The sequence below is a fragment of the Narcine bancroftii genome, chromosome 11, assembly GCF_036971445.1.
Source record: "Narcine bancroftii isolate sNarBan1 chromosome 11, sNarBan1.hap1, whole genome shotgun sequence".
NCBI classification, from domain to species: Eukaryota; Metazoa; Chordata; class Chondrichthyes; order Torpediniformes; family Narcinidae; genus Narcine; species Narcine bancroftii.
The window spans coordinates 76,613,318-76,634,421 of NC_091479.1; the positions used below are offsets into that span (position 1 = coordinate 76,613,318).

The window sequence follows — 21,104 nt, forward strand, 5'->3', positions numbered from 1 at the left end:
AACATCTGAAGATCTGTCAGTGCCTGTCTTGAATACATTCTGTAACTGAGCGTTCAAACCCTCTTTCTGTTGAGTACTAGATTCAGTACCCTTTGATACATACTTTTTAAAAAAAATTCATGAATGATCAAGCCCTATTTTGAAAGGCCAACAGCCACCACACTTATGTCCTGTCAAATCCATAAATTATGTATTTATGAATTAAATCATCTCTCATTCTTCTCCCAGCAACACATCAGTGCTTCACCCACCTAATGAAATGGTGAGTCTAGTAGAGGATGCATCATTATTTCACCACTTGGTCATTTCATCTCCAGCTCCAGCCATTTCATCTACAGCTATTTCAGACCTGCATTTATAGGAGCATGCATAGACATCCAGGATGGGCTAAATCTCAAGTGCCTGCCGGTAAGGTATTCCTTAGTAAACTACTCTCTGTCAGCCAGATCGACTCTGCCTTTCATCTTTCCTGCGCAATTGCAGCTCAATCTGGCAGATCTAGTGTCAAATCAGTGATGTGCTGGGAATTATACCTTGTCAGGTTGATGCTGGACCCAGCCACACTCTGTGATTCCCCTCACCCCCCTCCATGAGCAGCCCACAGCAAGCAGGCAGCGGGCCACATGACCATGAAATAAAAACAACAGTGATTCAGGTTGTCGGCGTATACACTGATAGATAATAGTACATTTAGCTTCCAAAAATTAATACATGTTAACATGAAAAATGACCACGAGTTAACTTAAATATAGATTTTAAGAATTAATGGAACGTATCATTTTCGCCTTAAAAGAAGCACATTCAAGTACATTAAATAACAAAGATTAAGCAGGTTGCGATAGAAATACTGAATGATCTTAGCACCTTACAAAATTCCCTGGATTGTGAAATTATTTCAAAGGATTGGAGGATGGCAAACACAACCCACTATATAAGAAATGAAGCTAAGTGAAAAGAGGGAGCTACTGACCTGTTAACCTAACATCAGTGGTGGAGAAAATACTGGAATTTAGAAAAAATATATAAAAATAGAACACATTGAAAATGAGCACAGCCAAAAAAAAAAATTCATGATTGATTAAAGTTCTTTGACATGGAAGTCAATGGATTTGTTTTAATATTTTGAGAAGATTTTCAATAAACAGCCACATGGAAGGTTGTTCAGAGAGGACTCAACTGAGTGTAATATGCACGATGAACTCAGAAAGCAAAGAGTTGTGATTAACGGATCTTTCTCTGATGAGCAAACTGTGATTACCATTGTTTGGTTCTGGCTATTCACATTCAGCAATCTCACATTTCCATATTTGCTGATGAAATAACTTCTCAGCCCACCATATACATGCTGACCCTTTTATAACCATTTACTCTAATCCTATTTACCAGCACGTGGTCTTTACTATTCTATGACTTACGGATTCAGGTCCTCGCCTAGAATCTTAAATGTCGTGATAGTATCTACCTCCATCATTCTTTTGGGCAGTGTGTTTCAGATTTCAACAAAACATACTTTCCTAGATTTCCTCCAAAATCTCTTGAACATGGATACCACTGCTATGGAGAAAACTTTTCTACTATCTACCCCATCTCTGCCTTTCATAATTTTGGAAATTTCTATCAGGAATCTTCAACCCTCCAAGGGAAACAAGGCCAGCACATCTAATCTCTCCTCACAAGGAAAACATTCCAACCTCATGAATCTCCTCTGCACCCTCTCCAGTGCAATTACGTCCTTCCTATAATGTAGTGACAAGAAGAGAGCACAATACTCCAGCTGTGGGTTCATACATCTCCCCACTCTAATATTCTAAGCACTGGCAAATAAAGCCAAGTATTTTGTATGCCTTTTTTAGCACATTATCTGCTGGTAAGACATTTAGGGACATGTGCACCAAGGACCCTGTTCATCAATACTTTCTGGGATCCTCCCAGTCACAGCACATGTTCTAATCTTACGTCTTTCCAAAATGCTCAACTTTCCATTTATCAGGATTAAATTCCATCTGCCATTTTACTTCCTGTTTAATATCACCCTGAAGCCTAAGATTATCCACCTATCAATAATTTTCATGTTATTCACAAAGTTACTTATCCCATCTCCTACATTATATACATGAACAATTCAGATAACAAAAGGTATAAATAACTCCTAGCACCAATCCTAATAGTACACCAATGATTACTGGCTGCCAAATAAAAAAATAACAATCATCCACCATCACCTTGTCTCCTAACTAATTTTGGATTTAATTAGCAACTTGAATCTCACGGGGTCAAATTTTGTGGATTGATTCCTCCTTTGAGACATTTATGGTTTTTAGATTGCAATATTGGGAAAAATTGCAGAAAAAAATTAGCATAATTATTGCCTGTGTGGTTGTTCACCCTGGGTGCCTTTTTAGACTGTATGTACCTGAGAGCAACAGTCATGGTGGTTGGATGTGCAGAAGAGTGTAGGGGTCCTGCAGGATAAATCACAATGCAGAAATTGACTCAAAATTTCTGCACAGTCCTTTTTAGACTGCCCGTGTAGTGGCAAAATTCCCTGATTCCATGTCTGCTGTTTAAAAACCCTATGTGTCAAAGACCTGACTGAAATCCATCTAGAGTACATCAACCATGCTGAATTCATCAATATCTTTAGTTACCTCTAATTTAATTGAATTGGTCAGAAAGGATCCATCTCTATTGCTTACGATTTTTGATTATTCTGTACCTCTTCAAGAGTGAAGCACTGTACTGTTGGGAGTGTTGAAGAGTGTAAAGAGATTCCTTTGAAATTTACAAAATTCATCCAGCACTCAACTGTGTAAATGGAGAGAGGATGTTTCCCCCTGACAAAGATCTTGAGTGCAAATGAGGAGAAATTCCTCCAGGAAGAGGGTGGTAAACCTTTGCAATTCTCTCCTTTGGAGGGTTGTGAATGTTCAATTTTGAGTTCATTCAAAACAGACAGCAATAGATTTCTGGTTGTTAAGGGTACCCCAAGATTTAGAGAAAGTGCATGGATATGATGAGAAAGATCAACTATGATCTTGATGAAAAGGTAGAAATCCAGGCACATGCTCTTTTCCTTCCTCCCATCAGGGAGAAAGTTTAATTTCCCCCTCCCATTCCCTTGCTGTCCTTGCTTGGTGATAATTGATGTTTCTTTTCATTACAATCTGATACTTTGTAGTTGTGCTTTTTACACAGCTATACAAATGTTAGAGATAGCCTGTTAGTCTTCTTGCAGAAGAACCCTTCTAACTGTACAGTAAGTCCCACTTATGGACAACTCATACTTATGAATGGATTATGTATCGGCTCGAGGAAGAAGAATGCCGTCTGCCATTTTAAGTTGGATCCCTAACCTTATCTGTTAACACTGTGTTGAGCGTGTAACTTAGTATTTGGCTTAGATTTTTCTCTTATTTACCCTTGTAACCATGCCTCCAAAGCATAAATTTGATGCAAGTGCTAGCGATGCATCAAAGAAAAGGAAAACTATCACGATTGAAAATAAAGTGGAAATAATAAAGTGATCAGAAAGAGATGAAACACCATCGGTCATTGGTAAAGTGCTATCTACATTCAGTCAACACTTAGAACAATTTTAAAGAATAAAGTGAAAATAATAGAGCATGTGAAAGGCCCTGCTGTGCATGCTTTTTAGGGGTTTACAGCTAATGACATCACTGAAGCCAGGCAAGCTGTGGTTGATATTGGTAATCAACTGCAGTTAGAATAATGTTACTATGACATTCCATTTATCAGGATTAATGAATTGACCAGAGAATTGACCAGTGAAGTCCTTAGGGAAGTAGAGTACCAAATGAAAGCATTTAAGGAAGAAGACTGGGACTTAAAAACTCAGAACCAAAAAAAGTTTTTGAAGAAAGAGTTAGCTGAAGCTTTTTGTCTCATTAAAGCAGGAATGGCAAATTTAGAGGAGCAAGATCCTAATACAGAGAGGTTCACTGAAGTTTACCATAGAATTACTGAGGGTCTCAGCTACTGCAAGGCAATTTAAGACATGAAAAAGAAAAGCTCTGCACAAACCTCCTTTGATGCCTACTTCAAGAAATTGACTCCAGTAGTTTTATATGCATAGAAAGGTAAAATATATACTATACACTAAAACAGTTATTTGACAAAATGACACTAAATAAGAACTAAATACCAGTTCTGACTTATCTACAAATTCAACTTAAAGACAGACCTAGGAGTGAATCTTAGTCCGCGGGTGATGAACGTCTGTGCCAGGCACTTTGCAATAAATAAACTTTTAAAACTTAAAAGACATCCAAACTGTATTGCAATCTCAATGCTTTCCTACAATTTCCCTTCATTCATCTCTCAGCAGTCTGAAAATAAACCCAATACAAACTAAAATTTAGACTTAGGATACAATTAAGAGATATTGGAACCAGACATAGCACAAAGTGTCTCGGAGAGAGAACGAAGGGTGACAAAACTATTTCAATAATTAAACCTTTAGTCATAAAATAAACTATTTTGTTTTTAGAACAACCATCCAGGCAAGTATTCTCAGCATGCTTCAAGAAAGTTTTGGAAAAATACACCAAAATGTTGGAGGAACTTAGCAAGTCTTTTCAGTGTCCATAAAAAGTTAAGATAGATTGCCAACATTTCAGGCCTGAGCCCTTCTTCAAGGAATAAGAATGAGCCAGAAGCAGGAAATCTCAGAATGTGACAGAATTCAGACAATGCTGGCTAGGGGAGGAATCTAGATAATCAAAAGGTGTTAATTGGATATGACAGTGTATGAGGTAAAGGCCGCAATAGTATGAATCTTCCAGTGTCACCCATTTCAATTCCCCCTCCCATTCCCTTGGTGACATGTCTGTCCATGGACTCATGCACTGCCAGACTGAGACCACCTGCAAATTGTAGGAACACTTCATCTTCCGGCTGGGCACCGTCCAACCGGATGGCATGAATATCAACTTCTCTGGCTTAAGTTAAACCCCCTCCCCTTACTTCTTCCCCAGCTGTCTCTCCCTTCCGTCTCTTTTTGCACAAATATGATAAATTCTTACCTAATACCTTATCACATTCAATTAACACCTTTTGTTGCTTTTTATGGACGTTGAAAAGACCGGCTGAGTTACGACAATTACAGCGTCTGCAGACTTTTGTGTTTCACTCAAGAAAGCTTTGTCTCCGTCAATGAGTTAACCCAGAACCAAGGCAAAGTGAACAAAGGCAAATGACTTGGTCTGAATGAGAAACTTCCTTGGCCGAATTTTGTGGGATAGTTTATTAATTTGAAAATAAAACAATGTCAGAAATCCATAATTTGTTTCAACCCTAAACATAGAATCGGTTTTCCTTGAAATAAATTCAGCCTCTCACTGACGCACCTATTCTGCTGCTCCCTGAATGCTCTGGTCAAATTCTGAATCGGTGTCACAACGACCAAAGGTAAATCCTCGGTTTGACTGTCAGGAATGAACTCATTTATCCGAGCTATTATCTGAAGCACCAACCCGCTGGGCGCCGCCATCATGCCTTATGACGTCACCCGGTCACTGACGTCTTGACGTAAGACGTGGAGGCAACGTGCGTGGCTATTGGACGGTGACGGAGAGCAGCAGGGTTTGAAATTCTCCGACTGAGTCAATCAACCACCGACCGCACGGGATGAAAAGAGGATGAGGGAGAAGAAAGTGAAGGTCGTGACCTTGAGAAAGAGCCAATGTTAGTACAGTATACGATATAGAGCTTGGTTTATCACTGGTAAACTTCAGTGATTATCTTCTTTGGCTTGGCTTCGCGGACGAAGATTTATGGAGGGGGTAAAAAGTCCACGTCAGCTGCAGGCTCGTTTGTGGCTGACCAGTCCGATGCGGGACAGGCAGACACGGTTGCAGCGGTTGCAGGGGAAAATTGGTTGGTTGGGGTTGGGTGTTGGGTTTTTCCTCCTTTGCCTTTTGTCAGTGAGGTGGGCTCTGCGGTCTTCTTCAAAGGAGGTTGCTGCCCGCCAAACTGTGAGGCGCCAAGATGCACGGTTTGAGGCGTTATCAGCCCACTGGCGGTGGTCAATGTGGCAGGCACCAAGAGATTTCTTTAGGCAGTCCTTGTACCTTTTCTTTGGTGCACCTCTGTCACGGTGGCCAGTGGAGAGCTCGCCATATAATACGATCTTGGGAAGGCGATGGTCCTCCATTCTGGAGACGTGACCCATCCAGCGCAGCTGGATCTTCATAAGCGTGGACTCGATGCTGTCGACCTCTGCCATCTCGAGTACTTCGACGTTAGGGGTGTAAGCGCTCCAATGGATGTTGAGGATGGAGCGGAGATTTATGGAGGGGGTAAAAAGTCCACGTCAGCTGCAGGCTCGTTTGTGGCTGACAAGTCCGATGCGGGACAGGCAGACACGATTGCAGCGGTTGCAAGGGAAAATTGGTTGGTTGGGGTTGGGTGTTGGGTTTTTCCTCCTTTGCCTTTTGTCAGTGAGGTGGGCTCTGCGGTCTTCTTCAAAGGAGGTTGCTGCCCGCCAAACTGTGAGGCGCCAAGATGCACGGTTTGAGGCGTTATCAGCCCACTGGCGGTGGTCAATGTGGCAGGCACCAAGAGATTTCTTTAGGCAGTCCTTGTACCTTTTCTTTGGTGCACCTCTGTCACGGTGGCCAGTGGAGTGCTTGCCATAGAACACGATCTTGGGAAGGCGATGGTCCTCCATTCTGGAGACGTGACCAACCCAGCGCAGTTGGATCTTCAGCAGCGTGGATTCGATGCTGTCGACCTCTGCCATCTCGAGTACTTCGACGTTAGGGATGTAAGCGCTCCAATGGATGTTGAGGATGGAGCGGAGACAACGCTGGTGGAAGCGTTCTAGGAGCCGTAGGTGGTGCCGGTAGAGGACCCATGATTCGGAGCCGAACAGGAGTGTGGGTATGACAACGGCTCTGTATACGCTTATCTTTGTGAGGTTTTTCAGTTGGTTGTTTTTCCAGACTCTTTTGTGTAGTCTTCCAAAGGCGCTATTTGCCTTGGCGAGTCTGTTGTCTATCTCATTGTCGATCCTTGCATCTGATGAAATGGTGCAGCCGAGATAGGTAAACTGGTTGACCGTTTTGAGTTTTGTGTGCCCGATGGAGATGTGGGGGGGCTGGTAGTCATGGTGGGGAGCTGGCTGATGGAGGACCTCAGTTTTCTTCAGGCTGACTTCCAGGCCAAACATTTTGGCAGTTTCCGCAAAGCAGGACGTCAAGCGCTGAAGAGCTGGCTCTGAATGGGCAACTAAAGCGGCATCGTCTGCAAAGAGTAGTTCACGGACAAGTTTCTCTTGTGTCTTGGTGTGAGCTTGCAGGCGCCTCAGATTGAAGAGACTGCCATCCGTGCGGTACCGGATGTAAACAGCGTCTTCATTGTTGGGGTGATTATAGAGGGGTGGTAAAGGCAGACACCACTGGAAATACTCAGTGGATCGCGCAGCATCCATGGTGCAAGGACTAGAGTTTTGGCTTTGCTTAAGAGGTAAAAACTCATGTCAAGTTTATTGCCATTGGATTGTACAGATGCAACCTGCCTAAACAGCATTCTCCAATCCTCAGGGCAAAACACAACCTATGTCTCACACATACAAACAATACATATGTTGGACAAGTATTTCACCTCTACAAATAAATATTGTTTTGTGCAAATGGGACACTCAGATGGTTAGTGTGAGCAGTTCCTTTGGTCATTCAGCATTCTCATTGCCCGTGGAAAGAATCACACTACAAGACGTAGTTGGGGATGAGTGGGGTGAGATGAGTGCCTCCTTTTTAGAGCAAGTGCAAAGTGTTGGCCATTTGTGTTGCAGTTAATAATTCAATGGTTTTAAAAATATCTTGTATTGATGTTGTACATTTGAAGTACATGTACATTGGCACAACAAGGATAATATTTTAGAGTAAATCAATGTTCTGAAGGAACTCAGAAAACACAAGAACTGCAGATACTGGAATCTGGGAACACACAATGAGAAGTTTGAGACCCCTCGTGCTGTGCAGAATTTTATGGCGAGAAATGGTCAGTAAAATTTCAGGTTGCAACCTTTATTGAAATTTGAATAAATTTCTGACCTGGAACATATATTAGCCATCATGGGTGCCGTCTAAGCCTATGAGTCTCTAATTGTTTGCAGGAAGAACTCAGCAGGTTGGGTAGCATCCATAAAGTGTAAGAAAGATTTTTTGTTTTAACAGTAAACTTTATTCACAGTAAGACTACATACGAAGGAAAATATTCCATAACTCTATATTGTAATTTTACTTCTCTAATTTGCTACGTAGCAGTGTTGCCACCGATGTAGCACCTTGTGGTCACTCCCTTCTCCATTGTTTGAGGAGTTTCCCTCTGGTCTCAGTTTCTCAATGTCTGGTGGTGGAAAGACCCTAGACTGTGGTCCAAATCCACAAAGCTGTGTTCAGCCTCTGTGTGTCCCTCAGCATGTACTCCTGAAGCCTGGAATGTGCCATTTGTCAGCACTCTCACTGTTGATGTTTCAGGTTGATAACCTGCATCAGAGCTGATTGTGAAGAGTGGAGATAGCCAGTATAAGAATGAGAGGCATGAGACAGAGGACAATTGAGACTTGGTGAAGAAATCAGACAGATATGGAATAAATATGGAATTCACAGTTGTCAATATTAAGGCTGGAAGAATGCACCCAATTTTAACAGATTGAACTTTGATGAATTCAAAGTTTCTTGCTCATGGTTTTAAGTTTCAGTTTTATAATTGATGTACTTGATTAAAAAAATGTTTTCAAGGCACCTAGATATGCAGTTGCTCTTTAAAATATCTTTGCCTGTTGCTGAAAAGATAAATGACAATTTCTGTATTGTTAGCGGCGTTTGTGTATTTTAAAAATGAATGGAATGATTTTTTAGTGATGTAAATTAAAAAAAATTTAGGCACAGCATGATAACAGGTCATTTCAGGCCATGAGTCCATTCTGCCAAATTGACACCAAATTAACCTACACCCCCGGGACATTTCGTAGGTTGTGGTTGGGCAATCTTTGCTTTTGCCTGATGGAACATGTAGTTATTCAATTGGTATATAAAACAAAATCACTCAGTACATTTGAAAGGAAGCAGGCTGTACACATCCTATCAAACAGTGGAAAGTGGTGATAAAATATCAAAAATTATATGCCTGTTTCAAAATACATACAGATTTCACACTCAAGCACTTTTAAAACTTTTTTTAAAGTTATGGGTGAAGTTTATCTTTTCAGAATATTCAGTATAATGTTATAAACTTATGTTGGGGTTGTTAACCATGTTTCTCATGTTTTCTGTCATCACTTAGCATTTTATGGAAAAATTGTCACTGCAGAATATCAATATCACATTGAGAATTTAAATTAATATCTGGTTAAATACGAGTCAAAATGATATGAAATAATACTGTATACTATTATCATAATTAATAATTAAGTAATAGCACAAATAAAGACTGTTAACCTTGAGCAGATCCATTTTAACTTTGATCCTCGTCACAAAATTATTCTTAACCAAGTCACTGAAGCCAACAATACAGCAGAAGGCAATGCAATGTACATGGGTAGAAAGAACATATTTGAAAATCACTGTTTTAATGATACCTAATTGACTTGTTATGTGCACAGTTTCATAACTCCAAAGGAAATGGGCCAATAACAATATTTCTCAAGCAAAATATTTCAGTAGCAATTGGGCCTAGAGCAGTGATTCTCAACTTTCCCTTCCCATTCACAAACCACCTTAAGCAATCCCTTACTAATCATAGGGAATGCATAGGGAATACTTAAAATGGTAAGAAAAAGGTTGAGAACTACTGTAGTAGAGGGAAAGCTGCGTTCTTTGAAGAAGGAAAACATGTCTGATGTTCTGGAATGGAAGACATACTGTGAGAAAAAGGAATAGAATCCTTTCATGGGACAGGGTGTGAAGATGTGTAGTCGAGGTAACTGTGGGAGATGGTAGGCTTGTAGGAAGTTTTTGTTCAGTGTTTGTCTCCTGAGATGGGGATAAAGAGATTGAGAAAGGGGAGACTATTGGCGGAGATGGACCAAGTGAATTTGAGGTTGGGATGAAAGAAGGCAGCAAAGTGGATAAAGTTGACTATCACTTCGTAGATGCAGGAAGCAGCACCAATGTAGTCACTGATGTAGCAAAGGAAGAGTTGAGGGGTCACCTTCACCTCCAGACCAAATCTATCTGTCTATTATTTTATACACACTGAATAGCATGAGCTCATGCAGCCCAATTACACATAATTGACATACAACCTTGGTATGTTTTGAAAGGTGGGAGGAAACCAGAGCACCCGAAGGAAACCCACACAGATACGGGAAGATCATACAAACTCCTTACAGACAGCATTGGATTCAAATCTGGGACCTTGGTGCAGTAATCACTGCACTAACCGTGCGTCCCACACGGTTAATTTTGTCACTTAACTCACCAAGCATGGTTATGGACATACTTGTTTGGTCAATCAATAATTAGCATATTTATGTACCCTTGGAGCCAGCCCTCAAAACACTAATCTTGGGTGTCTGAAGTTGATGTCTTCAGAAATGTTTAGACAGTACATTTGAATTACTTTGTTCCATCAAGGGTGTTTGAACATTCACAGTTACCTTGTCGGTGCACTCCCATAGTAAAAATCCAATGCAATGGAACCATTTTTCAGACTTAAAATATTGTAGGAAACAATGGCATTGAAGTATGTGAAATTGTTTTGAATCACCTTCTGTTACGTTTGTTCGTAAGAGATTTCATTGAGAGGGTTTCAAAAAGAATATATTATTGATTTTTGCATTTATCAGCTTTTAGACTTCAGTGACTTATTTTCACAGTCACTACACATACCTGGATAATCATGTTGAGGAACTTTGGGGGACATCCGATGCGCTCTAGTATTTGCCAAAGCCCTTTCCTGCTCACGGTGTCGAAGGCTTTGGTGAGGTCAACAAAGGTGATGTAGAGTCCTTTGTTTTGTTCTCTGCACTTTTCTTGGAGCTGTCTGAGGGCAAAGACCATGTCAGTAGTTCCTCTGTTTGCGCGAAAGCCGCACTGTGATTCTGGGAGAATATTCTCGGCGACACTAGGTATTATTCTATTTAGTAGAATCCTAGTGAAGATTTTGCCTGCAATGGAGAGCAACGTGATTCCCCTGTAGTTTGAGCAGTCTGATTTCTCGCCTTTGTTTTTGTAGAGGGTGATGATGGTGGCATCACGAAGATCCTGAGGCAGTTTTCCTTGGTCCCAACAAAGCTTGAAAAACTCATGCAGTTTGGCATGCAGAGTTTTGCCGCCAGCCTTCCAGACCTCTGGGGGGATTCCATCCATACCTGCTGCTTTGCCACTTTTCAGTTGTTCGATTGCCTTATATGTCTCATCCAGGGTGAGGACCTCATCCAGCTCTAGCCTTAGGGGCTGTTGAGGGAGCTGGAGCAGGGCGGAATCTTGGACTGAGCGGTTGGCACTGAAAAGAGATTGGAAGTGTTCTGACCATCGGTTGAGGATGGAGATCTTGTCGCTGAGGAGGACTTTGCCGTCTGAGCTGCGCAGCGGGCTTTGGACTTGGGGTGAGGGGCCGTACACAGCCTTTAGAGCCTTGTAGAAACCCCTGAAGTCGCCAATGTCCGCGCTGAGCTGGGTTCGTTTGGTGAGGCTAGTCCACCACTCATTTTGGATCTCCCGGAGTTTGCGCTGAAGATGGCTGCATGCGCGACGGAAGGCTTGTTTCTTCTCTGGACAGGACGGCTTTGTAAGGTGAGCCTGGTGGGCAGCTCGCTTCTTTGCCAGCAGCTCCTGGATTTCCTGGCTGTTTTCGTCAAACCAGTCCTTGTTTTTCCTGGAGGAGAAGCCCAGTACCTCTTCAGTGGATTGCAGTATGGTAGTCTTCAACTGATCCCAGAGGGTTTCAGGGGACGGGTCCGTGAGGCGGGTTGCATCGTCGAGCTTTGCTTTGAGGTTTGGCTGGAAGTTTCCTCTCGCTTCGTCTGACTGCAGGTTTCCAACATTGAACCTCTTTCTGGGGGCTTTACTGTTCCTGGGCTTTGGCTTGAAGTGAAGGTTGAGCTTGCAGCCAACCAGCCGGTGGTCAGTGTGGCATTCCGCGCTAGGCATGACCCTGGTGTGGAGCACATCTCGTTTGTCACTTTCTCGCACCAGGATGTAGTCCAGGAGGTGCCAGTGTTTGGATCGGGGATGCATCCAGGTGGTCTTAAGGCTGTCCCTCTGCTGAAAAAGGGTGTTTGTAATGACAAGCCGCTGTTCTGTGCAGAGCTCCAACAGGAGGCGCCCATTGTCGTTGCACTTGCCGACGCCATGCTTGCCCAGGACTCCTGGCCAGGTTTCTGAGTCTTTGCCGACGCGAGCGTTGAAGTCGCCCAGGATGACAACCTTGTCGGCTGTAGGGGTGCGTTGGATGAGGTTGCGCAGGTCGGTGTAGAACTTGTCCTTTTCTGCTGGTTCCGCCTAGAGGGTTGGAGCATAGACACTGATGAGGGTGATGCGACGCTTGTTTTGAAGGGGGAGTCGCATGGACATGATTCGGTCCGAGAGGCCTGTCGGAAGGTTTTTGAGTTTGGAGGCAATGAAGCTCTTGACCATGAAGCCTACACCAGATAGGCGTCGTTCATCCGAAGGCTTGCCAGACCAGTAGAGTGTGTAGCCCGCGCCGCGTTCTTGGAGGCTGCCTACATCCGCCAGGCGGACTTCACTGAGAGCGGCTATGTCGATGTCAAGTCTGAGGAGTTCATGTGCGATGAGGGCAGACCGACGTTCAGCTGCACGAAAACCAACAAGGTCGGGTCAGATACAGCAATGAGCTCTCTGAACCCTTCTCTATTAACAATGGCGTGAAGCAAGGCTGTGTTCTCGCACCAACCCTCTTTTCAATCTTCTTTAGCATGATGCTGAACCAAGCCATGAAAGACCCCAACAATGAAGACGCTGTTTACATCCGGTACCGCACGGATGGCAGTCTCTTCAATCTGAGGCGCCTGCAAGCTCACACCAAGACACAAGAGAAACTTGTCCGTGAACTACTCTTTGCAGACGATGCCGCTTTAGTTGCCCATTCAGAGCCAGCTCTTCAGCGCTTGACGTCCTGCTTTGCGGAAACTGCCAAAATGTTTGGCCTGGAAGTCAGCCTGAAAAAAACTGAGGTCCTCCATCAGCCAGCTCCCCACCATGACTACCAGCCCCCCCACATCTCCATCGGGCACACAAAACTCAAAACGGTCAACCAGTTTACCTATCTCGGCTGCACCATTTCATCAGATGCAAGGATCGACAATGAGATAGACAACAGACTCGCCAAGGCAAATAGCGCCTTTGGAAGACTACACAAAAGAGTCTGGAAAAACAACCAACTGAAAAACCTCACAAAGATAAGCGTATACAGAGCCGTTGTCATACCCACACTCCTGTTCGGCTCCGAATCATGGGTCCTCTACCGGCACCACCTACGGCTCCTAGAACGCTTCCACCAGCGTTGTCTCCGCTCCATCCTCAACATCCATTGGAGCGCTTACATCCCTAACGTCGAAGTACTCGAGATGGCAGAGGTCGACAGCATCGAGTCCACGCTGCTGAAGATCCAGCTGCGCTGGATGGGTCACGTCTCCAGAATGGAGGACCATCGCCTTCCCAAGATCGTGTTATATGGCGAGCCCTCCACTGGCCACCGTGACAGAGGTGCACCAAAGAAAAGGTACAAGGACTGCCTAAAGAAATCTCTTGGTGCCTGCCCCATTGACCACCGCCAGTGGGCTGATCTCGCCTCAAACCGTGCATCTTGGCGCCTCACAGTTTGGCGGGCAGCAACCTCCTTTGAAGAAGACCGCAGAGCCCACCTCACTGACAAAAGGCAAAGGAGGAAAAACCCAACACCCAACCCCAACCAACCAATTTTCCCCTGCAGCCGCTGCAACCGTGTCTGCCTGTCCCGCATCGGACTTGTCAGCCACAAACGAGCCTGCAGCTGACGTGGACTTTTACTCCCTCCATAAATCTTCGTCCGCGAAGCCAAGCCAAAGAAGAAGACACATACCTGGATATGTGGAAGAAAGAAGAGCTCCTGCAATTCAAAAATGGGTCTAATCTGGACAAATCCAGTATGTAGGTATCAGACTTTAAGCAATTCCATTCTATTCAAAATATATCTGCAGCTTATTTCATAAAGACAGTGCAAGTCACAAGCCCAAGGCTATATGCACTTTTATCAATACAATAGTGGTGTTGTTGTCTGTGTCACTCTTACTCAACATTCATTAACATTTCAAAGACCTATCACGTTCATCAAGTAGTTTTACCTTATTATTTTTAAACTGTAATTTTCCATGGACTAACCAGCCTTGGCATTGTATTTTAAAATAATGAAAGAGAATAGCTCCCAGCTTTTAACTCTTACCATGTTATTTTTTAAAATAAAAAAAATGATATGGAATTCGCTTTAACTTGCAGTAATGTCACCGGGAGCTTTCATGGTCACCAAGACTGTTTCTGCAGGAGACTCCACTGAACTGAATCCTAAGGTTCTTTTATCTACTGTTCCAATCTTAAATCTTTTAATCCAACAGTAGATAAAAGAACCACAGTAGTTCTGAATTATAGGTTGAATTTGTTCTTGAATGGTCTATTGGTCCACTTTTAAATTTCAGCTACAATATACTGTAAGCACTTCTAAATCATACTCCCCTGCTTTTGGGTACCATGATTTCAGATTTATTGTCAGGAGACATACATGACATCACATGAGATTCTTTTTCCTGCGGGTGAGACAAAATTGCAATTTATTGGTAGTGCAATAAAAAATACTGTACACAACATGCACTTGTAAACAAATGAAGAACTGTAAATGGATAATGAATGTCAACAAATTGTGCAATACAGAGATAATTTTGTAAAGTGCAAAAGTAAGAGTCCTTAAGTGAGTCTCTGATTGAGTTTGTTGTTGAGGAGTCTGATAGTGGAGGGGTAGCAGGTATTCCTGAATCTGGTGGTGCGAGTCATGTGGCACCTAAACCTCTTTCCTGATGGTTGCAGTGAGAACAGAGCGTGTGCTGGGTGGTGTGGATCCTTTTTTTTCCAAACTTTATTTAAAATTTTCAAAATATTATCAAATAGTACATAAAATAGAAATCAAAATAAACTAAAACTAATCCCAACCCAACCCAACCCCCACCCTCAGCAAACCCTGCAAGGGGAGCAAAAAAAATTACTAAAAACCCATACAATACCTTAAGATATAACTAAGCCCATACATTTCAAATAAAGCGACCACATCTGAACAAAATAATTATAATTATCATACAAATTATATGTTATTTTTTCCATATAAATACAAGATCTCAATTCATTATGCCAATGAATGAGATTCACTTCAACATCATCCTTCCAAGAAATTGCCACACATTTACATGCAATAGCCAATGCTGAACAAAGAAAAGCTATTTGAAACTTATCCAACCCCAAATTATTAAATAAACCAGTGTAACTTAACAAAATTTTTTTGGATCTCATAAAAATGTAATCTTAAACAATTTTTTGCCAAAACGGTTGAACCTTATCACAAGACCAAACTGAATGTAAAAAAGTTCCTATTCATTGTCCACATCTAAAACACACCTCTGAATCATATTTCTTCAATTTCTCAGGGGTCAGATACAACTGATTAAAAAAAATTATAATTAACCACACTGTATCTTACATCGGCACATTATATTTCTGCAATAAAACAGGATTCCACTTAAATATAAACTGATGAGGATAAAATTCTTAAATAGGTGGTGTGGATCCTTGATGATCGCTGCTGCTGTCAAACGGCAGCATTACCTGTAGATGTTCTCATTGGTGGGAAAGGTTTTGCCTGTGATATCCTGGGCTGTGTCCACTCCTTTTTGGAGGGCTTAACGCTCGAGGGTATTCATGTCTCCATACCAATCTATGATGCATCTGGTCAACACACTTTCAGCCACGTGTCTGTAAAAATTTGCCAGGGTTTCTGATATCTCCAACTTTTACAACTTATTTCTGTCCCTCAACCAGCTCCTTAATTGGCATGAAAATACATCTTATTGTGGCATCCTTTTAGATTTTCAAGATTAAACAAGAAATGCTGCAGGAATTCAGCAAGTCATGCAGCATCCATGAAAAGCAGCAGGCAGTTCATGTTTTTGGGCCCAATCCCTTCATCAAGAATGCCATGATTAGACAAACTCCTAAATAAGAAGGTGGGGGGGAGGAAGCCTCACCTGACTGACTTCTTTCCTTTCCTGCAATACACCAACGTGCTGGAGAAATTTTGCAGGTCATCCAGCATCAACAGAAGGTAAAGTGTAACCACATTTCAACCCTTTGTTGGGTATAAGCAAAAGCAGGGAGGTGGCTGAATAAAAACATGAGGAGGAAGATGATGGGGGGGGGGGGGGTGGGCGGGAGAGCACAGGTGAGAGGGAAGAAAAGAAAAGCTGAGAAATGATGGGTGAGGGGTAGCTCTGAATAGAGAGGAAAGGGAAGGAGGTGGGAGCTGGAGGAAAGGAGACAGGGAACAAGAAAGACTTATGGGAGGGGTTTAATGGAAATTGGAGATCAATATTAACATTGTCTACTTAGAGAATGCTTGACGGAATATGAGGTGGCGTTCCTCCAATTTGTGGGTAGCTTCAGTTTGGCAGTGTGTGAGAACATGAACAGACATTCAGGGTAGCAATGGTGTGCAGAAATGAAATGGTTGTCCACTGCAGGCAGAGCGAAGGAGCTCAACAAAATAATCTCCCAGTGTGCGTCCAGTCTCACAGATGTAGGGGAGGCCACATGCACTCAATGAACCCTGCAGATTGCTTCACTTGGAAGGACATGTTGGGCTTCCGAATGGTGGTGTGCAAATGTAGCATTTCTTGCTGACACCGGTAGGTACCAAATGTGTGATTCTATTTGTGCTCCATCCCCTGTCTGTTCCTTCTCCTCCTTCCCCCATCTATTTATTCAGGCACCTACCTGTTTTTGCTTGTCCATGACAAAGGACCTAGGCCCAAAATATTGGTGACCCTTTAGTTGCTATGGATGCTATGTGACCTGCTGAGATTCTCCAGCATATTTGTTCATTGCACTCAACCCTAGTATCTGCAGACTTTCCTATTTAATTCCTTTTCTTCTCTTTCCTTCCCACCAGCATTCACCTGTGCTCCACTCCCCTTCCCCTCCCCCATCTGTGTTTTTTTTTGGGTGGTTGCCCAATCACAGCATTCCTGAAGAAGTCCCCAAAGGCTTGAACTGTTGATTTGCTTTCCATGATGCTTGACCTGCTGAGTTTCTCCAGCACATTTTTGTGTATTGTTATATTTTTGGGATTGTTCCTTTATTTTTTGAATCTGCCTCACCTTCTTGGAAAATTGACCAGATTGATACCCATTCTGATTCTATCAAATCTACTTCAAACTTATTTCACCTTGAGGCCTCGCTTGTACTCTGCAACATCCCCTTCATGGTTATGGTTTTACATGTATTGTGAGTAAGTCTATTTTGCACAAAAGATAAATCCATTTCTTCAATTTGCCTTTTTCTCTCCTTTTTGACCATGACTGTTTAATTTATCCACTCTTTCAAGAATACTATTGTTCTAAATACCTGCACAAACCTTTCATTTCTACTAAATTTTCCTCCTTTTCAGTCATCATTGCAGGTTTGGGTCATCCTAAAATGCCTAGTTTTTTCCTTCTGTGCTTTCCATGAGATCATCCAAAGGACTTAAAGGCACTTTCTGATGTCCCTCTGTGAGCAGCATCCCTAACCATTCCTCTGAGCCTTCTCAAACTGCATTCCTATTGAGAATTAATTTTGCCAATCTCCTGACTGTCTAACTCATCCTTATTTGTTTTGTCACTGCAAACTCTGTGGACGGATCGGCATTTACCATTCTGTCCAGGCCTCCCCCTGGAACATCCATTCATATAAAGAAATTATTTGAGAGCTTGTATTATCATCATGGACTTGGCAGAGACCTTGCAGAGGGAAGATGCCACCCTGTTTTGAAGTAATGCAAAGTAATGCATTCCCACTTTCTGCCCAGACTGATTTGGTGGTAGTGCGATTAGCAGCAATCGACACTGTCCCCTGTTGACCAGTTATCTCCTCTGAACCTTGGTTGAAATCTTTGTTTCATTTAGAAGCCTTCCCACCTATCTAATATCCAACCAATTTGGATTGGAATTTCCTAACCAAGTTTATCTGCACAACCATCATCTTTCAAACTCCTCCTCAATCTCTTCACATTTTCTGTCCTTTGACATTTTTTAAAGTTCAATTTTCAGGATTTGGACATCACAAGAAATCAATTAAAATTCTACTACATTGGTGGTTCTGCAGTCATATATAGCCTGATCTCATAGGTTTACTTGTCTGCAGCCAGTTTTGGCAATTGGGTCCTCACCAAAGTTCTTGAACTCAAGAAAAATGCCCATGATCTTGTCTACTTTTCCCAAACTCAATATCTAAATCCCTCCTGTCAAGTTTATTTATTTTTCACAATTCCCAAACATTAACAAAGCTTCAAATGAGACCCTCAAGGACAAAAGTTAATGGTCCATTCTCACTCATCTTATGTTTCTTCAGCACCTCTTCAGTGTCATCCAATTCAATGGGACCCCACCCATTTGTTTCAAATCCCTGTTAGTTGATTTGAATCAAGGAAGATCTTTGTTGTTCAGTCCTTCCATTGCTTCATCCTTTCTTAGTTTAATTATTCTTCAATTCCATTCTGCTGGGCAGACAGAACTTAATTCCTCATTTATTGGTTATTTATTGGTGTCTTGTTCTCGATGCCTTCTGTAGTTGATTGTCAAATTTTGTTAGATATTTATCATGTGAATCCAAATCCAGTGCAGTGGGAGACATCAAAGCCTCACTCCCAGAAGAACCTAATGCCTTCTACACCTGATTTGGCCACCAGAACAAGGAAGAACCGCTGGGCACCCTCATGTCCCCTGATGATCCTCTACTGTCATTATCTGAGGATGACATATGGGCTGCCTTCAGGAAGTGAATTCAAGGAAAGGATCCAGTCCAGACAGAGACCCTGACTGCGTACTGAAAACCTGTGCAGACCAACTTACCAATGTATTCACAGATATCCTCAACATTTTATTCAGGCATGGTGTTGTACTCAAAGGTTTCAAAAAGGTCTCAATCGTTCCAGTGCCCAAGAAGAGTGTGGTAACATACTTAAATGACTACCAACTAGTGGTGCTCACATCCACAGCAATTAAGTGTTTTCAGAGGCTGGTGTTGATGTATAGCATGTTTGACATGACATGAGAGTGACATGGATCCATTCCAAATTGCCTTCCGCAGCAGCAAGTCTACAGCAGATGCCATCGACACAAAACTGTGGAATATATGGACAACAAAGATGCATATATCAGGATGCTCTTTATCAACTACTGTTCAGCATTCAATACCATCATCCCCTCAAAACTGATCAGCAAACTCCAAGTCCTTGGACTCAACACTCCACTGTGTAATTGGATCTTGGATATCCTCAGTTCTGTACCACAATCAGTGAGGATTGGTAAGAACATCTCTTCCACAAAATCCATCAGTATCAGAGCACCAGAGGGCTGGGCTCTTAATCCCATGCTCCACTAGCTTTACACCTATGACTGTGTAGCTCATTATGACAACAACACCATTTAGAAATTTACTGATGATATATTGGTAGTGGGTTGCATAAAAAGGAGTAATGAGTCAGCATGCAGGAGGGCGGTTGAAAACTTGGCTGAATAGCATACTAACATCAACCTTCAATGACACCAAAACCAAATATCTGATTGTGTACTTTAGGAGGAGAAAGCCAGAGGAGTAGGACCGAGTGATCATCAGAGATGGAGAGAGTGAGAAAATTTAAATTCCTGGAAGTCACAATCACTGTGGACCTTTCCTGGAACTAACACACAAATATCATCGTGAAGAAAGCATGTCAGTGCCTCAACTTCCTCACGAGTTTGTGGAGATTTGGTATGACATCAAAAGCATTGGCAAACTTTTACAGATGTGGAGTGGAAAGTGCACTTATAGGCTACATCACGGATTTGGACAGTCAGGTCATTTACATTTCTTTCTTTGTTTATATTTATCTCTTGAGTACAGTGTTTTGCATACTGATAATTAGAAATTCTGCCTGGCCTACGGGAAAACGAATCTCAGGGTTGTATGTGATGTCATGCATATACTCTTGACAATAAATCTGAGCTTTGAATTTTGAAGCACTTATAACATTCTTACATTAAAGCACTATAAATACATGGTAATATTGTAGGGGACTTGTTCAGAATGGTTAGAAAAATTGATGTTTGTATTGGGAACAAAATATTTTGCAATATAATTAAAATTTATATTTAAAAAGTCATGTATTTAACTAGCAGGGGATAATTAAGATGTACAGATTGCAACATGAAAGCAATTAGTTCTTAGTGTTTCATTTCAGTGGCATTTTTGGCATCCTTTAAGAAGGACATTTGTATGTAAATTGCAATTCGGTTCTGAAGAAATCAGTAATTTGGCTCCTTTTCATTATCTAATACAAAGGCACAACTATATCAGTCATCTGCAAAACAAAACCTATCAAAGTACATCTTTCTTCTTAATCCTTTAAAATACCTGGTTGAAGCAAATAATTAGTGACAGATACAGAAGCCATTCATTTCAGTTCCTTGCACAGACATTCAGCCACCTGTTTTCACTCTCCCCTGCTCCAACAGCAGTACATCCTGGACACACCACAAAAAGCACAGACATCACCTCAGTGTGTGCCACAGTTTCATCATGGTGGGTTGAGGGTGCACAAATTAATTTTCAGGGAGAAATCCGTAGTCTTGTAGTTACATAGTCCTTGATCTTAATTTCTGGCTTTGTAATATTTGCTTGTGCCAATAAATAAAATATCAGAAGGAAGAATACATTTCTTTTTCAATATTTTTTAAAATTAATTTTTGAATATAATTGATTTTAATAAACAACTTATACAAACAACATTGGTGCAATTCAATAAGATAGTATGGACAGTTACATAAACTAAATAAGACATTCTGTAAATCACTAACATACATA

At 41.9% G+C, this 21,104-nt stretch overlaps 2 protein-coding genes across 2 annotated transcripts in view; one reads left to right on the forward strand and one right to left on the reverse strand.

Annotated features, from left to right (window-relative positions):
• Window positions 1-5,509, reverse strand: part of atxn10 (ataxin 10) — a 177,392-nt gene extending 171,883 nt beyond the window's left edge. The window contains exon 1 of the mRNA XM_069903492.1: window positions 5,367-5,509. Coding sequence (XP_069759593.1) covers window positions 5,367-5,509 — 143 coding nt within the window. The remainder of the gene's footprint in view (window positions 1-5,366) is intronic.
• Window positions 5,510-5,579: 70 nt separating this feature from the next.
• The window catches only part of LOC138745947 (structural maintenance of chromosomes protein 1B-like), a 299,213-nt gene continuing 283,688 nt past the window's right edge, over window positions 5,580-21,104 (forward strand). The window contains exon 1 of the mRNA XM_069903513.1: window positions 5,580-5,703. The gene's annotated coding sequence lies outside the window, so the exon portion shown is untranslated. The remainder of the gene's footprint in view (window positions 5,704-21,104) is intronic.